The sequence below is a fragment of the Phialemonium atrogriseum genome, assembly GCF_030411735.1.
Source record: "Phialemonium atrogriseum strain 8032-3 unplaced genomic scaffold QBC33scaffold_11, whole genome shotgun sequence".
NCBI classification, from domain to species: domain Eukaryota; kingdom Fungi; phylum Ascomycota; class Sordariomycetes; order Cephalothecales; family Cephalothecaceae; genus Phialemonium; species Phialemonium atrogriseum.
The window spans coordinates 908,965-926,458 of record NW_026848148.1 but is presented as its reverse complement, the minus strand read 5'-3'; the positions used below and the strand labels follow the sequence as shown (position 1 = coordinate 926,458).

General features: G+C 53.9%; 6 protein-coding genes across 6 annotated transcripts; all 6 read right to left on the bottom strand.

Annotated features, from left to right (window-relative positions):
• Positions 1-417: 417 nt before the first annotated feature.
• On the bottom strand, positions 418-2,368 carry QBC33DRAFT_558737 (ZIP zinc transporter-domain-containing protein; the record flags this gene model as incomplete). The annotated part of the gene is made up of 5 exons (XM_060429907.1): positions 418-676; positions 757-856; positions 932-1,768; positions 1,857-2,036; positions 2,101-2,368. 5 exons carry the CDS (start codon positions 2,366-2,368, stop codon positions 418-420), a joined length of 1,644 nt encoding a protein of 547 aa, XP_060284133.1.
• Positions 2,369-3,180: 812 nt separating this feature from the next.
• Positions 3,181-4,727, bottom strand: QBC33DRAFT_586164 (uncharacterized protein). The gene has a single exon (XM_060431468.1). It carries the CDS (start codon positions 4,677-4,679, stop codon positions 3,204-3,206), a length of 1,476 nt encoding a protein of 491 aa, XP_060284132.1. The 5' UTR covers positions 4,680-4,727; the 3' UTR covers positions 3,181-3,203.
• A 1,590-nt stretch (positions 4,728-6,317) lies between these two features.
• Positions 6,318-8,453, bottom strand: QBC33DRAFT_537734 (amino acid permease). The gene is made up of 3 exons (XM_060427819.1): positions 7,976-8,453; positions 7,612-7,905; positions 6,318-7,521 (listed from the first exon to the last, which is right to left on the bottom strand). Exons 1-3 carry the CDS (start codon positions 8,362-8,364, stop codon positions 6,498-6,500), a joined length of 1,707 nt encoding a protein of 568 aa, XP_060284131.1. The 5' UTR covers positions 8,365-8,453; the 3' UTR covers positions 6,318-6,497.
• A 1,862-nt stretch (positions 8,454-10,315) lies between these two features.
• QBC33DRAFT_61967 (WD40-repeat-containing domain protein) lies at positions 10,316-11,811 on the bottom strand. The gene is made up of 2 exons (XM_060432750.1): positions 10,877-11,811; positions 10,316-10,792 (listed from the first exon to the last, which is right to left on the bottom strand). The coding sequence occupies exons 1-2, from the start codon at positions 11,687-11,689 to the stop codon at positions 10,592-10,594; spliced, it is 1,014 nt and encodes a 337-aa protein (XP_060284130.1). The 5' UTR covers positions 11,690-11,811; the 3' UTR covers positions 10,316-10,591.
• A 1,058-nt stretch (positions 11,812-12,869) lies between these two features.
• Positions 12,870-14,420, bottom strand: QBC33DRAFT_451072 (NACHT domain-containing protein; the record flags this gene model as incomplete). Its single annotated transcript, XM_060424592.1, is given in 4 exon segments — positions 12,870-13,186; positions 13,198-13,858; positions 13,930-14,268; positions 14,325-14,420. Coding segments are annotated over 4 exon segments (1,413 nt in total), but the record flags the coding sequence as incomplete, so codon positions are not given.
• A 683-nt stretch (positions 14,421-15,103) lies between these two features.
• QBC33DRAFT_619377 (uncharacterized protein) lies at positions 15,104-16,582 on the bottom strand (the record flags this gene model as incomplete). The annotated part of the gene is made up of 5 exons (XM_060432736.1): positions 15,104-15,447; positions 15,506-15,616; positions 15,674-15,808; positions 16,098-16,179; positions 16,441-16,582. The coding sequence occupies 5 exons, from the start codon at positions 16,580-16,582 to the stop codon at positions 15,225-15,227; spliced, it is 693 nt and encodes a 230-aa protein (XP_060284128.1). The 3' UTR covers positions 15,104-15,224.
• Between the last annotated feature and the right edge of the window lie 912 nt (positions 16,583-17,494).

Here is a 17,494-nt window from a genome sequence, read left to right as displayed (position 1 = left end):
CAGTTCCTCCACCTCCCGTCCCCTGTAAGCTACAACACATATGGGTTGATTGAAGAAAATGAGATTCGCCAGGCAAATGTTGAATTTGCCGGGACACCTTTTGGTTCCCACGGAATAAACAACAAACTTTTTGACTTCTTTCTCCTCCACCTCTCTCTCCCCTCCACCTTTTTCTTCTTCTCGGGTTTTCTGGTTTTCTTGAAGAGAGGAAATAACGAAAACATGACAAATTCGGGGCTCAAGTAGAATACGAAGGAAAGTAATAGAAACGAACAGTGCTAGAGGTGGCCTCGAGAGCCAGATCAAAGCGCGTATTTCAGGGGGGTAGATTGGTCCAATCAATCTCCAGATCGCACACTCTGCGTGCGCGTCCCGAGATAAAATGAGAGACACGTCAAAGGCAACCCAGGCGAGAGTTCAGGCCCAAGCGCCGACGAGGCTCATGAAGAAGGCGCCGAAGAAGACCAGTAGGCAGGCATACACACGGCGCCTGCCCCGGAGGTAACGCCAGCTCGCGTCGCTCAGGAAATCCTCGGACAGCAGCTCGACGAGGGACGCAAAGGTCAGCAGGCCGGCGGAGATGGCGTTCATCACCCCGACGAGGATCAGCCCGACCTCGGAGCCCGGGTTGTAGAGCGTGTGCGTCGCGAGGCCGATCGCCTGGCCTAAAGGGGTCCTGGAGTGTGATTTGCGCGTGAGTATTTGTGTGTGCGATATTGTGGACGGAGGGGGTGAGGAGGGAGGGGGGCGACATACGTGCATCCGTATGCGAGGGCCATTAGCCATGGCTGTGACTGCTGCTTGGGCCAATTGACGGCCGCGATGCGAGCCCCGAGAGCGAGACCTTCAAAGGTTTCTGCGACACGGATGCTGGGTTAGAGCAGAGGTCGATTGCATACTTGGGGGTTGGGGGGTTCCATGGAATACTCACGGTGGAACGCGATAGCAATCAGCAGGACGATGAACTCGTTGCCGACCGAGACGCTCAGAGACATGCCGATGAAGACGCTATGGAAGAGAATCCCGACCTCCAGCAAGATACACTGCAGAAGTTCCTTACGCTGCTTCTGCTCTGGAGTCAACTCAGGCTCTTGAGAGTCATCTGCGAATCGTTCTTGGTCGCCGGCGGGCCTGCAGTCGAGATCGGACTTCGTTCGCACAACCTCGTTCCCATCCCCGGGCGATGATTCAACCCGGCCACTGCAGCTCTGTTGTCGTGTCAGGTGGGTCAGTTGGTGGCCGATGCTCGAGGTCCTGCCGTTCAAGGGACCCAGATCTCGCACCCGGGCCACGTTCTCTTCCGTACGGTTGTCAAACGGTCGGCTGTTATGAGGGTACTTGGATACAACCTGGACAGGCGTGATCTGCCGAGAAGGATGGAATATCATCTCGATCACAGTCACCAGGAAAATACCAGCCAGGGCAATAGCACCAGGCATCGCGGGGTAATCCTTGACCCAGAAACCAGACAGGCACGGGTTGCCAAGCGAGAGGAAGGCGGTAGGCAGCAGGTGGACGAAGGCAGTGGCAATGAGGACACCGGTGCCGAAATGCCGAACGGCGAAGAAGAAGCGGCCGGGAATGCGTAGGGCGGGGAACTTGACGGCGAACAGGGGGAAGGCACAGGCCGTTGTCGAGACGAACAGGATGATCAGGAGCGCGCCGACGTGGAGAGGCGTGTTGTACTTGGCATCCGATACACCGCCGGAGACGCAGCTGGACCTCTTACGGGAGGGAGCTGGCTTGCTGGCGGAGACCAGGGGGCCTTCTGGACGTCGAGTTAGATGTCGATCGGCTTCACGGGGAAGCTCAGTTGCTCCCTTTGCGCGACTGACTGCGTTTGAGGGGAGACTTACCGACTCGGGAAGGCACAATTTTCAGGTAAGAAGACACGGCAAAGAGCATGAATGCGATTGGAAGAATTGAAAGGACCAGGAAGACCCAGCTCCGGGCGCGCCCAAGGCACGCCAGGCGGGTCGAGGAGAGACGGTTACGGTCATCACCACCGGATTCCGTCTCGGGGCGCGAGGATGATCCTGAGAATTGGAGAACAAAGTCAGCAGCGGACAAGCAACAGACAAGGCACAGCGAGAAACATACCAGAGGACCATTTCCCCGCATTCGCGACGGGCGGTTCAGTGCCCGGCGGTTGTTGGGAATGAAGCAAGTCTTTCTCGTCAAGCGCAGAGAAGATGCCGCCACTGGCTCCGCCGCCACCGCCGTCTTGACATGCGTTGACATGCTCCCGAAGGTTAGAGATGCCATTGAGGTCCTCACAGGTCGTCTGATGGGCAGCCAGTGGCCCTGGGCTCTGGTTGAAGAGAAGGTGCCTGAAGGCACCCTCATCGGCCTTGGACAGGCAGATCATGGCAACTGTGTTTTGAGAAGGAAGCAGTTACTCGAGATATGCTGTTACGGCAAGGCGACAGGAGGTTGGTTGTGATTGAGAAGCGCAATTGACGAAGTCGCTTTACACCATACACATGTATGGGGAGTACCTGGATGGTCAAGTTGACGATGGAGACGATACGATAACACCTCCCCACACACCGCTTCAGGATGGGCTTGCCCATTGGCCACCCCCTGGCCTAGACCTGGAACCGGCCAATCCCGTAACCGAGCGGAGATCTAATTGCCGACTAGATCCGAAGAGACTGACCCGACATCTTGGCACGTCGGATGACTCATCATACTGAAGGGTGTGGCTGTGGCTGTGTTGGCACTGGAAACGACATCTTCAAGCCGTTGTGATACGTGGATGGTTATCACGGGTATGGGGGGTTCTGTGTCTCTCGCTCTGTCCAGATGATAACGGCAGCATGGGTGACTCTCATCAGGATCCTTAGCCAAGATGGTGTCGAGGAGGTGGACCGCGCAGGGAGACGACAGAGAGCTGGCTAGGAGGTACGCGAGGATGGTGGTGGATGGGTGGATGCGGCTTAGCAGCGTTTGATGAGGATGGCCTGAAGAGGGCAAGGTATTGTAGACAACTAGGCAAGAAGTGAAGGTTGGCTGTGAGACTCAAGGGCCTGGCAAGCTGAGGCAAAGTCCTACGAAGTGCTACCAAACGTTAAGCTTCAACATAGGAAATCAAGAGTCATTCACGGGGACAACAGTTCCAGTGCCTCAGTTACACCTCGCGTTCTGTATTTCCCTCCCTCCGAAAGAAAACTGATGTCTATCAAAAGTTTCCGATGTTCCCCCTATTCTAGAGTCGAATCAACCTCGGTCAGGGATTGAGCTTGGCGGATGCCCTTTTCATCGATAATCTCGTCAACCCACTTCAACCACTGGTGGTCCTTGCAAAGAGCATCCATGGAGCACTCGGGGATCGTAATGAGAAGTTCCCAGGCATCCGAGTGTCCTCGCGCAGGCATGATGTTCGCCCCGGCCATGTTCCACTCTCCCTGGACGCGGCGGATCGCGTCTGAGGCGTGCGACGGGACTCCCGGGATGCTCCAGTTAGCCCTATTCCCGATGGACCGCCACGTGTTAAAGCCCAGCTCCTGTGGCTGTCGAGCGTCGAAGTTTAGCCCGAGCAAGCGAGGGTCTTCGATCCTGGCGAGGAGGTTGTTACGATGCAGTAGCCAAGGATTGGCCACCGAAGCAAGGGACATGGCGAGAGACTGGACAACTCGGGAGAGCCCCTCGGCATCGTCATGTGCATGTATGAGCTCTGAGACCTGCATCTGCGTCAGGAGTGTCCCCACTGTATTTCCCGTGTAACTCTCGGTCTTTTCTCCAAGGCAGCGCCAGGCCCAGTCGAAGGGTGTCAAAAGTTTCGCATCTTGCACCCGATTCGAGGGCAGCACGAAGTCCTCGGTTTCGAGCCGTGCGATGGTGGTATGGACCCAGGTAAGAGCTGCGAGACAGACGTAGTGGGACGCCTTAATGGATATACCGACCTCAGAACGTATCACGTCCGCTAGCTCGTCGAGTCGCTTCTCTTGGAAGACGAAGATCTTTCCTGCTTTCTTGATCTCGCCGATTGCTGTGCCACCCGGGCGGAGTTCCGGACTTGTGGGACCCATTGGGTTCGGGAGAATGCTGTACTCCGGACATGCAGCCAACAATTCCTGCAAGGTCTGGACGTCTTGATCTTGACTGGTGAGCGGGAGATTGGGAACGGCGCGAATTCCGGGAGAATTCAGGGGAATGCCACGGGTACAAGCTCCAAAATCTTCAAGAAACATGTTGAGAGACCCTCCATCGCCCAGGGAATGATGGAGATGCAGCCAAAGTATGAGACCACCGGAGATAAAGGAGACGCGTACGCGAGAAGCTACAGTAGGCTCACCCGGACGAAGCGACCCGTCCAAAGAAAAGGTTGGATGCACGAAGATGTCGGGGGGGAATCCGTTGGATTTGAGTTGGTTGTAGCTGGAGGGAAAGTGGTCTCCGAGTGCGAAGAGACTGAGTGGGATGGCATCACTAGAAGACTCTCGATAGAAAATCCGGCCAGACTGATCGGAGTCGTGGCCAAGCTGCAAGATTCCAGCCAGTTTTGGACGCTGTTTGGCGAGCGTGTCAAGAGCGGCCCTCAGATGATGCAGGACATCGCCTTTTCGCTGTGATGCCTCTATCTTGGAGCAGTTGTCATCAAAAGGGAAACAGACAGCAACCTGCATATAAGCGCGCATGGCAAATTGATCCCAGGGATCCAAGGGCTCCATTGTCATGGTGGTGAGGGGAAGTGGCTTTCCCAGTCGCGGAGTGGCTAATGCCTGACAACGGTTTGTGTATGTCGAAGACAGACCCGTTGCCAAATCTAGGGATGCAAGGCAGGTTTATATAGGTCGGGGAATTTCTTGACTTCACCATCGGCTCTGTGTGTGACGGAGCAACTGATTGACTAAGAGAGAATGGTGAATCCAGCTGCATCACTCCATTCACGTACGGTTCAAGCTCGACGAATGAAAACCTTCATGCACCATGAGTCCAAGGTGAATGTGTACAGCTTGGCACGCCGTAAGTTGTTCTTCACCACGTCTCGCCGCTTTACTCAGGCGCTACTCAGGATATGATCAGGAATGCCGTCAAAACTGGTTCAGACAGATGGGTGGGCGCTGCGACTCCGCGGGGCTCTGAAAATAAACAAATGCATAGCTTTTCGCGAGGGCACAGTTTGGGCCACCTGGGTTCCAGAAGGGAATTTCTCCAGGGGCATTCGCTATTTGCTCCGCGGGCAGGCGGTCATTAAATCACAGGTGGCAGTCGCTGTCGCTGTCGCCTATTGCTGTCGCTGTCTATTCCATGTTATTGCCATTGCTGTCTATTGCTATTGCTATTGCTATTGCTGTCTATCGCTCTTGCTGTTGCTGTCTATTGCTCTTACTATTGCTGTCTATTGCTCTTACTATTGCTGTCTATTGCTCTTACAATTGCTGCCTATTGCTCTTCTGTTGCTGTCTATCACTCTTGCTGTCGCTGTCTATTCCTATTGCCTTTGCTATCCATCGCTATTACTATTTCTCTCTATTGCTTTTGCTGTCACTCTTGCTGTTGCTGTCTATCGCTATTGCCATTTCTAGAAATAGCAATAGTAACAGCAATGCAGCTGTTGCCAACTTGCCACCTGCCTGCAGAGAATGGCGCATGCCCGCAGACTTCCAGAAATGGACCCCTCTGAGGTCTAGCTGCTTATTGCACGCATCCACATTGAGGTGTTCCAGATACGCGGCCAGCAGTACAAATCCAAAGGCCTTGTTGTCAACTTCCTTCGTGACACTGGGAAGGTCTACTCCCAGCTCCCCCTGCTCCCTCCTGAGCTAGATATCATCGTTCTGCGGCCGTCAAATGCCGTCCAGCAAGGTCACATCATCCGCCAGTTTCGTCGGGACTTCTGCGTTCGACAGCAGGCAGTCCGAACGTGGCTTACGTTTCTGAAAGAGAATCACCCTGGCTATCGTGATATTGACATCAGCGACGAGAGGCTCAGTCACCACTCACCCCATCCTGAGAGCCTTCTCATAAAACCCTAGATGAATCTCTATTTCTTCATCCTCTGGACTGGACTGAACTGAACTGAACTGAATCATATCATGGCCTTCTAACTAGTTGCCGTCAGCGAGGATGGCTTCGCCACGTGGATTTACTAATGGCTAGGGACAAAGAAGGCGCATCACTTTGTGGAAGATGACATCCCCACACGACCAAGAGTTTCACACAGACCAATTTACCCCTTTTCACCCCTGAATGTAGGTCTAAATCTCTACACTAGATGCGCCAACGCTGCATGAACGCTCTGCTCGGAAATCTTGATTATGGATGCCTTCATCTTCGTCAAGAAGCGTATCGAGAGCGGCAACTTCTCGGAGCCCCAGATTAGTGCCGGGTTATCATGGTTCAGACCCGAAAATTCTGATCGCACGTCCACAGTAACAGTGGCAATGGGACATTCCACGAAAACAGCATCAGGTTCAGTTGACAAAGATTCATTAATCATAGCATGCGTTACTATATTCTACAACAATCTCCGACGGCCCCAGGTCCCCCACTCAGAACAACCACGACACGAACCTCTTGTAGAACCAGTTCCCGTTCTCGGCACCCGTCGACTCCATCTTGGCCTTCTTGGCCGCCAGGAACTCCTCCTCCTCGCGGTCGATGATGTCCTTCCCCGTGTAGAAGTCGGCCTCGTGCGGCTTGACGCCCTTGCTCTTGGTGACGAACTTGTGGCCGAAGAGGAGGATGAAGTAGAGCGGGATGCCGATGTAGCCGGTGATGAAGGTCTGGTAGTCGAAGCGGCCCTTGAGGGAGATGACGAAGACGTCAAAGTTCTTAGTCAGCGCGATGAGGATGCAGAAGCCGAGCGCGAAGTAGGTGCCGTAGATGCCGAAGGGGGCGACGTAGGGCATGGCCGAGTTGGGGATGCCCTGGGCCTTGCGGGCCCTGAGGAACCAGAGGTGGGTCGTCAAGATGGATATCCACGTCAAGATGCCAAAAATGGTGGTCAGGTTGACGAAGTAGCTAAAGACGGTCTTGGAGTCGTCGCTGACGTTCATGAAAGCGAGCAGCGCGAAACATGCCGAGAATCCCAGGGCGTAGATCGGCACACCCCTCTTGTCGACGCGTTTGAAGATGGCGGGCGCATTGCCGTCCGAGGCGAGCCCGTACAGGGTGCGGCTTGCGATGTACAGATCCGAGTTCGAAGCCGAGAAGACAAAGATCAGGATGCAGGCATTCAGTATGTCGGGGAGGACCTTAATCCCCGCGATGGTGATGGCGACGACAAATGGAGACGCGTTGGCGCCCGTCGAGGCGCCGTTGGCGAAGACGAGTAGCTTATCGTCATACTTGACGACCATGCCGAGAAGGAGGACGGAGATCACGTAGAAGACGACGATGCGGAAGAAAGTCAACTTTATGGCGCGGGGGATCGTCTTGCGAGGATTCTGTGCCTCGCCGACGGTCACGCCAACCAGTTCCGTGCCCAAGTAGGCGAAAGTGGCAATCACCATGGTCGACCAGAAAGCAAGGAAGTTACCGGCAGCACCCTTCATGATGTAGGGCTTGAAGGCGCTGTTCAAAGTGTCAGCCATTGAATTGCCGGTCTAGTTCCACAGAGCCACCGAGGGAGCCCCAGGGGCATCGGAGAGGAAGCAGACTCACCCAGGATCACGCCAGTACCGGAAGCCCGTTCGGTCGTGGTTGGGGCCACCACCCAGGGCAAGGATGAAGGTCAAGAGGATAACACCGACGACGGTGATGATCTTGAAACTGGACAGCCAGAATTCGAATTCGCCGAAGAAACGGACGCCGAAGTAGTTGATGCAGCAGATGACGACCAACAAGATGGCGATAAAGACACCCGGGTTGACAACATCGCGATCGACCCAGTACTGGACAACCAGGGATGCCGCAGTCAGCTGGTTCGGGGTGATGATGATGTACTTGAACCAATACCTGCAGTTCCCCGCGAGTCAGTTGCCAGTCAATCACAGGGGATCAAGTTGGGCACAGCGCAAAGACTTACGTCCATCCCAGGGCAAATCCCAGACTGGGGTCGCAGAACCTCGAGGCGTAACCGGTGAAACCAGCCGACATGGGCAGCCAGGCGGCCATCTCGCCCAAGGCAGACATGACAATGAAGACGAGGAAGCCGACAATGCTGTACGAGAGGAAAACCGAGCCCGGCCCGGCCTGTGCCAGCGCCTTGCCAGTGCCGATAATGAGACCGGTCCCAAGGGCGCCTCCGATGGCAATCATGGTGATGTGCCGTGCCTTGAGGCCGCGGTGCAGCGACGTGTTGGGGTCCGTCTCTATCCCCCGGATGTGGAGGTTGGTGCCGGGGGGGTAGTCGTTGTGGACGGCATATTCGCCAGTTGACTTCTCGGCATCGTGTACTCCCTCGTTTGACGACATGGTGTTGGGCGTCTAATTGTCTGGCAGCTTCTAGAGAAAAGGTCGATTTGCTCTATTCGACCACGCTGCCTAGGAGGGAAGGGTGGGTTTCTGGGAACTCGAAAGATCGAGGGAGGTTGGTTGGCACGACATCTTATCAATACTTTCAGACAGCGTGCGACTGCAGCTAACCGAGTGGCATACATGGGCAGGTATGTGCCCCCCTGGACATCGGGCGTTTTCTGATTGGGGGGAACGGCCGTTGCATCTTGGCGGCCCAGGCCGATGACGTCCATTCTTGGTCACCGAGACCCTGCACGACTTGGGCGAGGTACAGCCCAATGCTACACAGATAAGTAGTTGTGGAGGCTGGGGTACATACCGAGGGGTATCAGCCCCATCATACCTGCTGGTCCAAACGAAGAGCAGTTCGGTTGTTGGTCATCTAACTGGAATGCGAAAGTATTGCTGGCAATATGCAGACGAGAACTGCTGGGGTAGCACGGGTCGGGTAGATCAATAGGTACAGTACCTAGGTATCTACCAATGTATTGAACGGGCATGTATGTATGTACATTGCAATACCTGTTATTTGCTGCCCACTTCCTTGAGCAGAGTTTTCTAGCGATATCGATCCATGCGTTGCCTTTCTAGTGTAGGTCGCCCGTTGTTCAGTGACGATAGTGGACGCATGACTTGCAAATGGTGGGGCCTCCTTCCCCAGAATCGGGCTTCGGTGGCGTCAACGGGCATGGTGGAAGGATGGTACCATTAGGTACTTATAAGCCCTTGTCCCCAAAGGAACACCGAATGGAAGCGGCCAGCCTCGGCTTGGACACCGGTGGAGTGGACCGTTTGATTGAGCCTTTTTGCCTTTGCTCTCCAGCCGTGGTTCGTACGACCATGCACTCGAACGGTTGGTGGGCGTGCCAAGACGGCTATCATCCAGAATAAGCAGGTGTCTTGGAAGCTTGACCGAGCTCGCCCAACTGGAATCCGGGGCAAGCCTGAGGCTGGGGCGCGCCAAGAGCTCCTGCCAGGGCTTCCATGAAAATCTGCAGCGGGGCAATTACATTTGCACGGAGGGAAGTGACGTTCGAAGCATTCGCGCCGCCACTACCAGGTTGCCACCTGGAGTGCCGTCACACCGACCCGAAAGAGGTAAAGCGCAATCTCTTCCCTGCTCTTCAGCGGCTCTGCTGTGGCGCCAGTCCACTAACTGTAATCCGTAAGCTTCGTTTGTAAAGGGCGGTGTTCCAGGCCAGGGGGTACCAAGATAGATAAGCGCGATAAGGTACTGGCAGATTAAGATTGCAGACATGAATCGCGACCTTGTTCGAAAGCAAATACGAAGTGCTGATATCAACATCCCCTTCCCATTCTCCGCGCCGAGATATCGCAGCGGGGCTACTTTATCTCCAGATTCAGCTGTCAATCACGAGCCAGAGCAGCATCCAGACGTGATTAGTTACTATCTAGGTGCATGATCACATGTCCTATTTCTGCAGAATGCGCAAAGATGGGTCGCAGGAGGACGAGATCTCGGAGAGGGCAGAGGACGACGCAGAAAGCAGTTGACCCGTGGGGCAGTCCGACATCAATGTCAGACTTGAAAGGGACTGTTATAACCCCCGACTCCTTCAGTGGGTTTGTCTACAGCGTATTGGCAAGATATGACTTAATCCTCTCTCGATGATCATCAACGGCTGGTTGAAAAGGCCCAGAAGAAGAGGCATCAAATGTTGGCAAAAACTAGTGTACAGCGACTACCACCACCAGACGCATCTTCTCCCGAGCGCGATGATATGATGTTAAACTTGTAGTCCCGCCCGGGGGAGGCAAAGTGCCCGTCGTCGTCGTCGTCGGGGTAGAACACCTCGGCCCTCATCCCGGACTCGCCGTACTCCACTGCGAGCACGAGCTCGGGTGCGGGTCATGCTCGCCACCCAACCCGTTTACGGTGGGGCTTTCATCGCCCACGAGGAGATTGTGCGTATTTTCTCTCCCGTGGTTCGGCGTCAGGCTGAAGTCGACGCCAGGGATGCCCCTGTCGCCGTGGAAGGCGGGCCGCGGAGCTGCGAGCAGGGCGAGGAGGGCGAGGAGTGGGACGGCTAGGAGGGCTATGTATGGATGGGAACAGATTCTTTCAGCATCGGGTGGAGGAGATGCTGCCTAACTCACACCTGGGAGTTCCGTCATGGCATGCGCTGACCGGAAGGGACTGATACTCTTCAAAATATATATCCTCTCAACATGATTCAGACAAAGTCAGAAAGAGAACATGACCCCCGAAGCACCCTAATGCTATGGTGCGTCCTAGAACTCGATAGCACCCTACTCGATACTCCAGTGGCAACCAGATGGCTTTCTCTCCATCTCGAAGTATCCATTCTAGATCTCGAGAAAGTCCATAGCCAGGCCAAAGAAGTTCCTCGAAAGGTAGTGCGTCCTGGAGAGAGTTGTCAGCACTATTAGGATTTTGAAAGCCTACAGTACCTCCTTGCGAAAATGGTAGACGGACACATATACTAACCTTCCCATGTTCTGCAACCCGGAAGTTATTTTCATCAAACGAGAGGCACCTCATATCAATCGAGAGGCACCTCATATCAATCGAGAGGCACCTCATATCAATCGAGAGGCACCTCATATCAAACGAGAGGCACCTCATATCAAACGAGAGGCACCTCATATCAAATGAGAGGGGTCTCATATCAAGAACTGTGGTATCGATGGTGTGGATGGGTTGGCCTTGATTAATATCCCAAATGAGAACCGACTCGCCTGCAAATGTTGCAAGATATCTGCTGTTGTTTAAGAAGGCCGGTTGCCCATGAAAGAAATCATGCTTGAGTTTCTGTGCCATTTCGTATGGGAATGTGGTTGTATCCCAGATGTGAGTCACTCGAGATGATGAAGCTGCGGAATACCGGCCATCTTCCGAAAATACCAGGGCATCGTGGTCAACTTCGTCCCTGGCGACTTGAAGGGTTTGGATAAGCATGCCTTGGACCACATCCCAAACTTGGATATCATGACTAAGGAGGGGGTGAAGTCCAATTTTACAAGCCACCGCCAGATGTCTGCTATCCGATGAGAAGGCGGTGCGATTTATGAGTCCATCGTGAACTTCCAGAATGTGCATGCATTTGCCTGTGGCCGCCTCCCAAACCCGCAAGTCACGGTTGTCCGAGGACGCAATCCACTGGCCGTCGCGAGAGAAGTGTGCCTCCGAAATACCGTCTGCATGGCCTTTCAGCGTATTCACACACCGACCGGTCGATACTTCCCAGACTTTATTTAACATTGCTGTTGTTGGAACCTGATACGAGGTGGTGGCCATCATAAGAGAAGGATAAAGTCGTAATAGTGCTCAAATGGTGGCTGGTCTGATGAGTGTGATTGGTCAGCATCGCGAATGCATCCCAAATTCGGATAGTGCGATCGTAAGAGGCTGAGACAAGGTAGTTGCCCGAATGTGCAAGAGTTGAAATAGAGTCAGCGTGACCGGAGTATGTCCGGAGGCATTTCAGGGTGGTCGTGTCCCAAATCTGGACAGTATCACCCATTAAACTGGCGGTGGTTGCTAGATGATTATCGTTCAGGAAGGCCACTTTCCCAAGTTCAATAGGAAGCTTGGTATACTTGTGCTCGATCACATTCCAGATTTGGACCTTGCCATATGTGTTGAGAGCCAACAGGTTGCTGTCGTGCGAAAACGAAATTTTCCTTCCCCAGGCCCAAGTCGTGCCGCCGCCAACCCTCACAAGATGCCTGCATTTATTTGTGGTGGCATCCCAGACTTGTAGGGTTGTATCGCCGTCGTCAGACACAGATTCGTATGCTAGCTGTTTGCCGTCGGGTGAAACTGCGACCGCACAAACCGGATCATCAACCACTGGAGAATGCGTTTGCATTCTCCTGTGGCAACATCCCATAATCGTAAGGTCTTATCGTCCGACCCTGATGCGAGCAGCCCGCTTTCTTTTTGGTGCAAAATATACGGAGTTGACGATTTTGTCATAGCCCTGAAGCACCTGAAGACATCGGCCAGCGATTGGATCCCAAATTCGGATGGTCCCATCATTATGGCCTGATGCTAGAGTGTGCTTGTCGTGTGAGAAGGCTAGCGAATAGACTTCATTAATCTTGGTAAGAGGGTCGTGCATGACGATCTCGTGCATGATTGAACCTGTGGCAGCATCCCGTATAGCAATCACGGAATACCCCCAATCAGTTGAAGCAGGATATCTTCCGTCATGTGAGATCGACACGTGTCCAATGCCGTAGTCGTGCAGGATGGTCATAAGGCATGGGTTCCAATCCTGCTCTATAGCTGGTTTCAGTGTCATCCAGTCTGGCTCGAGCGTTTCGAAGCGTTGTTTTACTTTGCTTTGTGCTGGACTAAACATGAGTGCTGATGAATAGACCTGAAGCGGAGCGTTCACCAGCACCCGCACGGAGGATCGTGTGAAGCGATATGCATCTTGCATGACGTCTAGCAACGCCCCTTGCTGTGATGTAGCCTAGATATTGTTAGCTACAGGAAACCCGTTAATTAGAAGTTGAGGCAAGTCTTCCTTACATTCGTCCAGTGCATCGATGACCAGGTATGTGGTGGTATTCGGGGCCAGGTTGTGTAACATGTCTTGAAGGATGCCCTGCAAGGCGAACCACGCGTTATGACCTTCGAATAGCTTTTGACCGGCGTCTTGATGATGCTTCTGGATGTGCGAGACTAGTGAAGGCTGCTTCTTGGCGAGCATATATATCAGCCCTCGCAGCACGCCCGAGGCTCTGTTCAGCCGTGCTTCCGTCGCCTGGCAGAAGAAGTGGGCAACGACTGTGTCGGACGAAACTTCGTCAACTGAACTGCCGGCCGCAGCTCGTCAATAATGCCGCAGAGGAGCATGGTTTTGCCCTTGCCGGGATCACCCTTGACCCAGAGCAGCTGGCTGCCACTGCCGTCGCGCCACTGTCGAAAGTTCGAGTCCTTAAGGACCCATCGGTAGGCGCCAGGTAGTAGGTCCCCCTTGGAATCCTCGATGCGCTTTTTATCAAGTTCCGGATCGGTCAGAAGCAAGTCTTTCATGCACTGATGGGCCAGCTGCTCGGCCTGGAACTCGACGCCTTCCGCAAGTTGTGCAAGTTGGTGCCGGATCTCCTCGAATCCAGAATACTGCCGCAGCATCGAATATGTCATGGTGTCATGACGAAACTGATCCTCCGCGTTCCGGATAGACTCCAGTTGGCCCTCCCAGCCGTCGAATTGGATTAGATCCCGCATGAAGACGACGCCACGTTTTCCAAAGAAAGAGCAGATGCTCCTTATCTGGTACAGCAACAATTTCCTGTACAGATCAACAATCTGGTTCTCCAAGCCGAGCCTAGTGCCGGAGGCATGGCTAGGTTCTAGAAGGCTTTGGGCGAGAGCCCAGTACCAGTCCATCCTAGAGATGACATGCGTAAGTCCCTTGCGATGCGATTCTGTTGTCTCGACGGAGTTGGTGAGCATCTGCATAAGTTAGCCACATAGACCCGCACGCTCCAAAAAGAAGAAGAAGAAGACGAAGAAGAAGTACCTACCTTAATGGCGATGCAGGCGATGGACCAGGGGAGGGCAGCCTGCGGCACGGCCTGAACAGCCACATCAATGAGGCTCTTCGTCTGCGTGACGACGCGCAAGACCGTCCCAGTGGTTTCTTTAATCTCGGCCTCCCGCGCTGTCTTCATCTGGCCGTCGACAACCAACTTCTTCATTTGATCACGTCTCTTGTCTGGGAGATCTTGGGCAATGATGTTGGCCTGTGATTCTGCTGTTTCGGATACGGAGCTGCGCTCTATTTGACAGGACAGTATCATTTCGTACTTTTGCATTATCGTGGGTTCGTCAAGTTTGAGACTGTCATAGGCCCTGTCCCAGAGCTCTGCCGCAAGTTCCGAGGCATCTTCTGAAGAGATGGAGCTTGATTTGTTGGCACCATCAAACTCGATGTTGGGGTCTGCCGCAAGTTTGGAGGCGTCTTCGGAGGGGATGGAGGCTGTTCTGTCGGCACCATTGGGCTGGATGTTTGGGTCTAGTGCAGTAGGCGATGGCGCCGCAACCTGTGGAGGCACAGTAGCTGGCTCGGGGACGGGCTCAGTGCTCATAGGTGGAGGCACAGCAGCTCGTCCGGGGACGGGCTTACTGCTTGTAGTAGCGTTGCTCCCAGACAAATCGGGCCCATCTTGGTCTGTCACGCCGTCGGAGCGACGCCTGCGCCGAGGGAAATGGAGTTTCTTTAGCCTAGAAAAAAACCCCTTGCCGGCCATGATGCTCTCACAGTCAACCTTAGCATTGATAGAATCAGGAAAGAGGACAGGCGTTGGTTGCAGAGCGGAAGACTGATGATAAGGTGAGCCAGGTGCGACTGAAGGAAGGACTCGGGGTGTTGGCGGAGATACGGTATTCCGATGAGGGGAAGGCCTGGTATCCAGCCACATCATTGATGCCCAACCATTCAGGGCGATCAAAGAGTTTCGAATCTGCTATCTTGTTGCGCAAATAGCTCGAATGGGTCGTTGAAGTTTTTGAATATTGAAAATGCCTGGCTTGTAGTTCTTCGACACGAGTATCTACAGTATTGAGATGCCTTCAAGCCCTGGAACACCCGAGGGAATGAATGAAGCGAAGGGTTGGAGTGAAGTTGGCAGCGCTTTGGCTCATCATCGTTAAGGCTGCGGTTTCTAGAAGAGTGAAGAGAATTATTACTGTGTTGAGGGCAGGGCAACAGCTCCCGCAAGTGCGGGGATAAATATATTCCAGGCACTGCCTGCGGCTAACAAGAGAGCAGGTGCCATGTTGTCTATACAACCTCATCTCCAATAAATCCCCCTGACGCTTAACCTTGATTTCCGCCACCAGGACCATGACAATGCTTGCGCTTGTGCCTCTTGAGGGTATCCCTCCGCGTGAATGACCGCCCGCACCCCGTGCACTCATATCGCTGACGTTTTTCTTTGTGTATATCCTGGTGTCGGCCAAGGGCATCGGATCGACTGAATGGATTGCCGCAGACTTCGCACAGATTCTGATTCCTGTGCACCTGGTTTATATCTTTGTGCCTTGACATAGGTCAGCATAGGGAAGGCTCCGATGGGGGTAGTAGGAAGCTTCGTCTACATGGGATCAGAATATTTGAAGCCGTCCATCTGGAAGTCGGTCTGAAATTGGTAAGAGAAGGCGTCCACCGTAGGACTCAGCTGTAGCATTGCTAGGTTCACGTGATGAGGACTGGAGATATGAGTATAGAGTTTTCCACCCTGGTGGGACAAGGTGGTAAAGACTTACCTAGCTGTCTCTCGCTCGTCGTCCTTTCTCATGAAAGATATGCTCTCTTCAAAACTGTTGGCTCCATCAAGTGTCATGGGCAGGGAATTGTTGATTATCGGAGCCTCAGGAGGCAGACCCATATCCTGGCCAAACCTGGTGTCCATTCCACATGGGCCAGCGTAGGTAGTCTCACCCGCGTGAACCATTGTATCCCAATCAACTCTTCCACATCATGCTGTCAGTAAAATAGGAGGTGTATCTTACCAAGCGAGTAAGGCCCCAGACGCCCCCGATTGAACGGGGTGCAACAAGTCTGGGTAATCGCGTGGACCAAAAGCGGCCGACTTGGTAGGTCGGTACCGCCGAGCATGGAGGAGACAATCGCCGCATCTGCTGGCGAGAGCGAAGTTGGGAAGGCTAAGAGGCCTACCCAACAACCTACCTTGTACATTGCCCAAACGGTTTTTTGCTCTTTTGACGCATGAACTGGCATACAGATCTTCCCCTCTGACGCTCTTCGTACCCTGTACGACAGTACATCTAGTACTGCACGCGATTCTGCGGTCTGTTTGGTTGGGCTCGCCATGGACTTGGTAGTACATGGGATGTCCCTGGGCAATGAGGCTCGACAATATCCATGACGATGGTCGGCCGTCTCCTTTGTCTGTTATGGGGAGGGCTGCGTCTAGTATCTCGTTGAAAACCGCAGGTTATTTCGACCTTGGTAGGGGAAAATTGGGAGGAATATGAAAGCAACACTGACAAGGATTGCGACCAAGTCCTACCATCATTTGAAAATGGGTCATTTCGGTCGTGGTAGGCAGCTGTTGTACCAGAGAGGTCACCATAGTCCAGTGTGATGGGGCTGTCAGCCTCATCAGGGCGGTTGCCCATGACGGCCTGATTGAGTGTCTGGAGCCAGTCCATGGCTGTATCGAATGTCCCTGTTGACAGGTGTTGGATCGGCAGCGTATCGAGAGGGGTGGTGAATGGATCCGGCTGTGCCCTGAGAAGTGTAGAACTGAAGGGGGCATCAGCTGGAATTTATAGACGGAAGGATGCTCATGATGGACGCGTCAAACGCGTCCAAGGTGGACCCTACGCCCGGCCGTAGCCCACCACGAGAGCACCACGAGGACAGATGACCAGAAGGGCAGGATACCTCGCTGCAAGCCACCACCACCACCACCACCGCATGCACCACCACATGCACCACCACCACCACCACCGCATGCACCGCCACATGCACCACCACCACCACCACCGCATGCACCGCCACATGCACCACCACCACCACCAACACCATCTGCATGCAAGTCTGAATCAGCCAACAGCAGAGCCAATTAGGTACAGCTTCGGACTCCACCACTTCTTGAAAGTACCGGAGGTTCTGTGCCAGTCGCCATGTACCCTGCAACATTTGCTTATAAATCACATCAATACTGACGTCAGCCTGGTCACACTCGGCGGTGCCGGATGGTGCTACAACGACGCTCCCGCACGCTCCCGCACGCTCCCAGGAAAACAGGAGCCTGCCAGGCCGAGGGTCGTGACGCGGCCCATCCTGGTTGGGGCCAAACGAGTCGTGTGGGTAATCCCGCGATGGCCAGCAAAGTTTCGGGAGAGAGGGGAGCAAGTAATGGTAGGATTGGGTATCGAGAGTGGTTGTGGGCAACGTATTCTCATTGGGCTATATATTGAAGGGTACCGAAAAGGAAAGACAGGGGTGGAAAATCCACGCCGGGGGTGGGGTTGTTGTTGAGTACCCCTGGCCTTACGCCTCTGTCCTCATTTCACTGCTAAAAGTAAGGTATAAACTAGGGACGGGCCTTTCCGCGA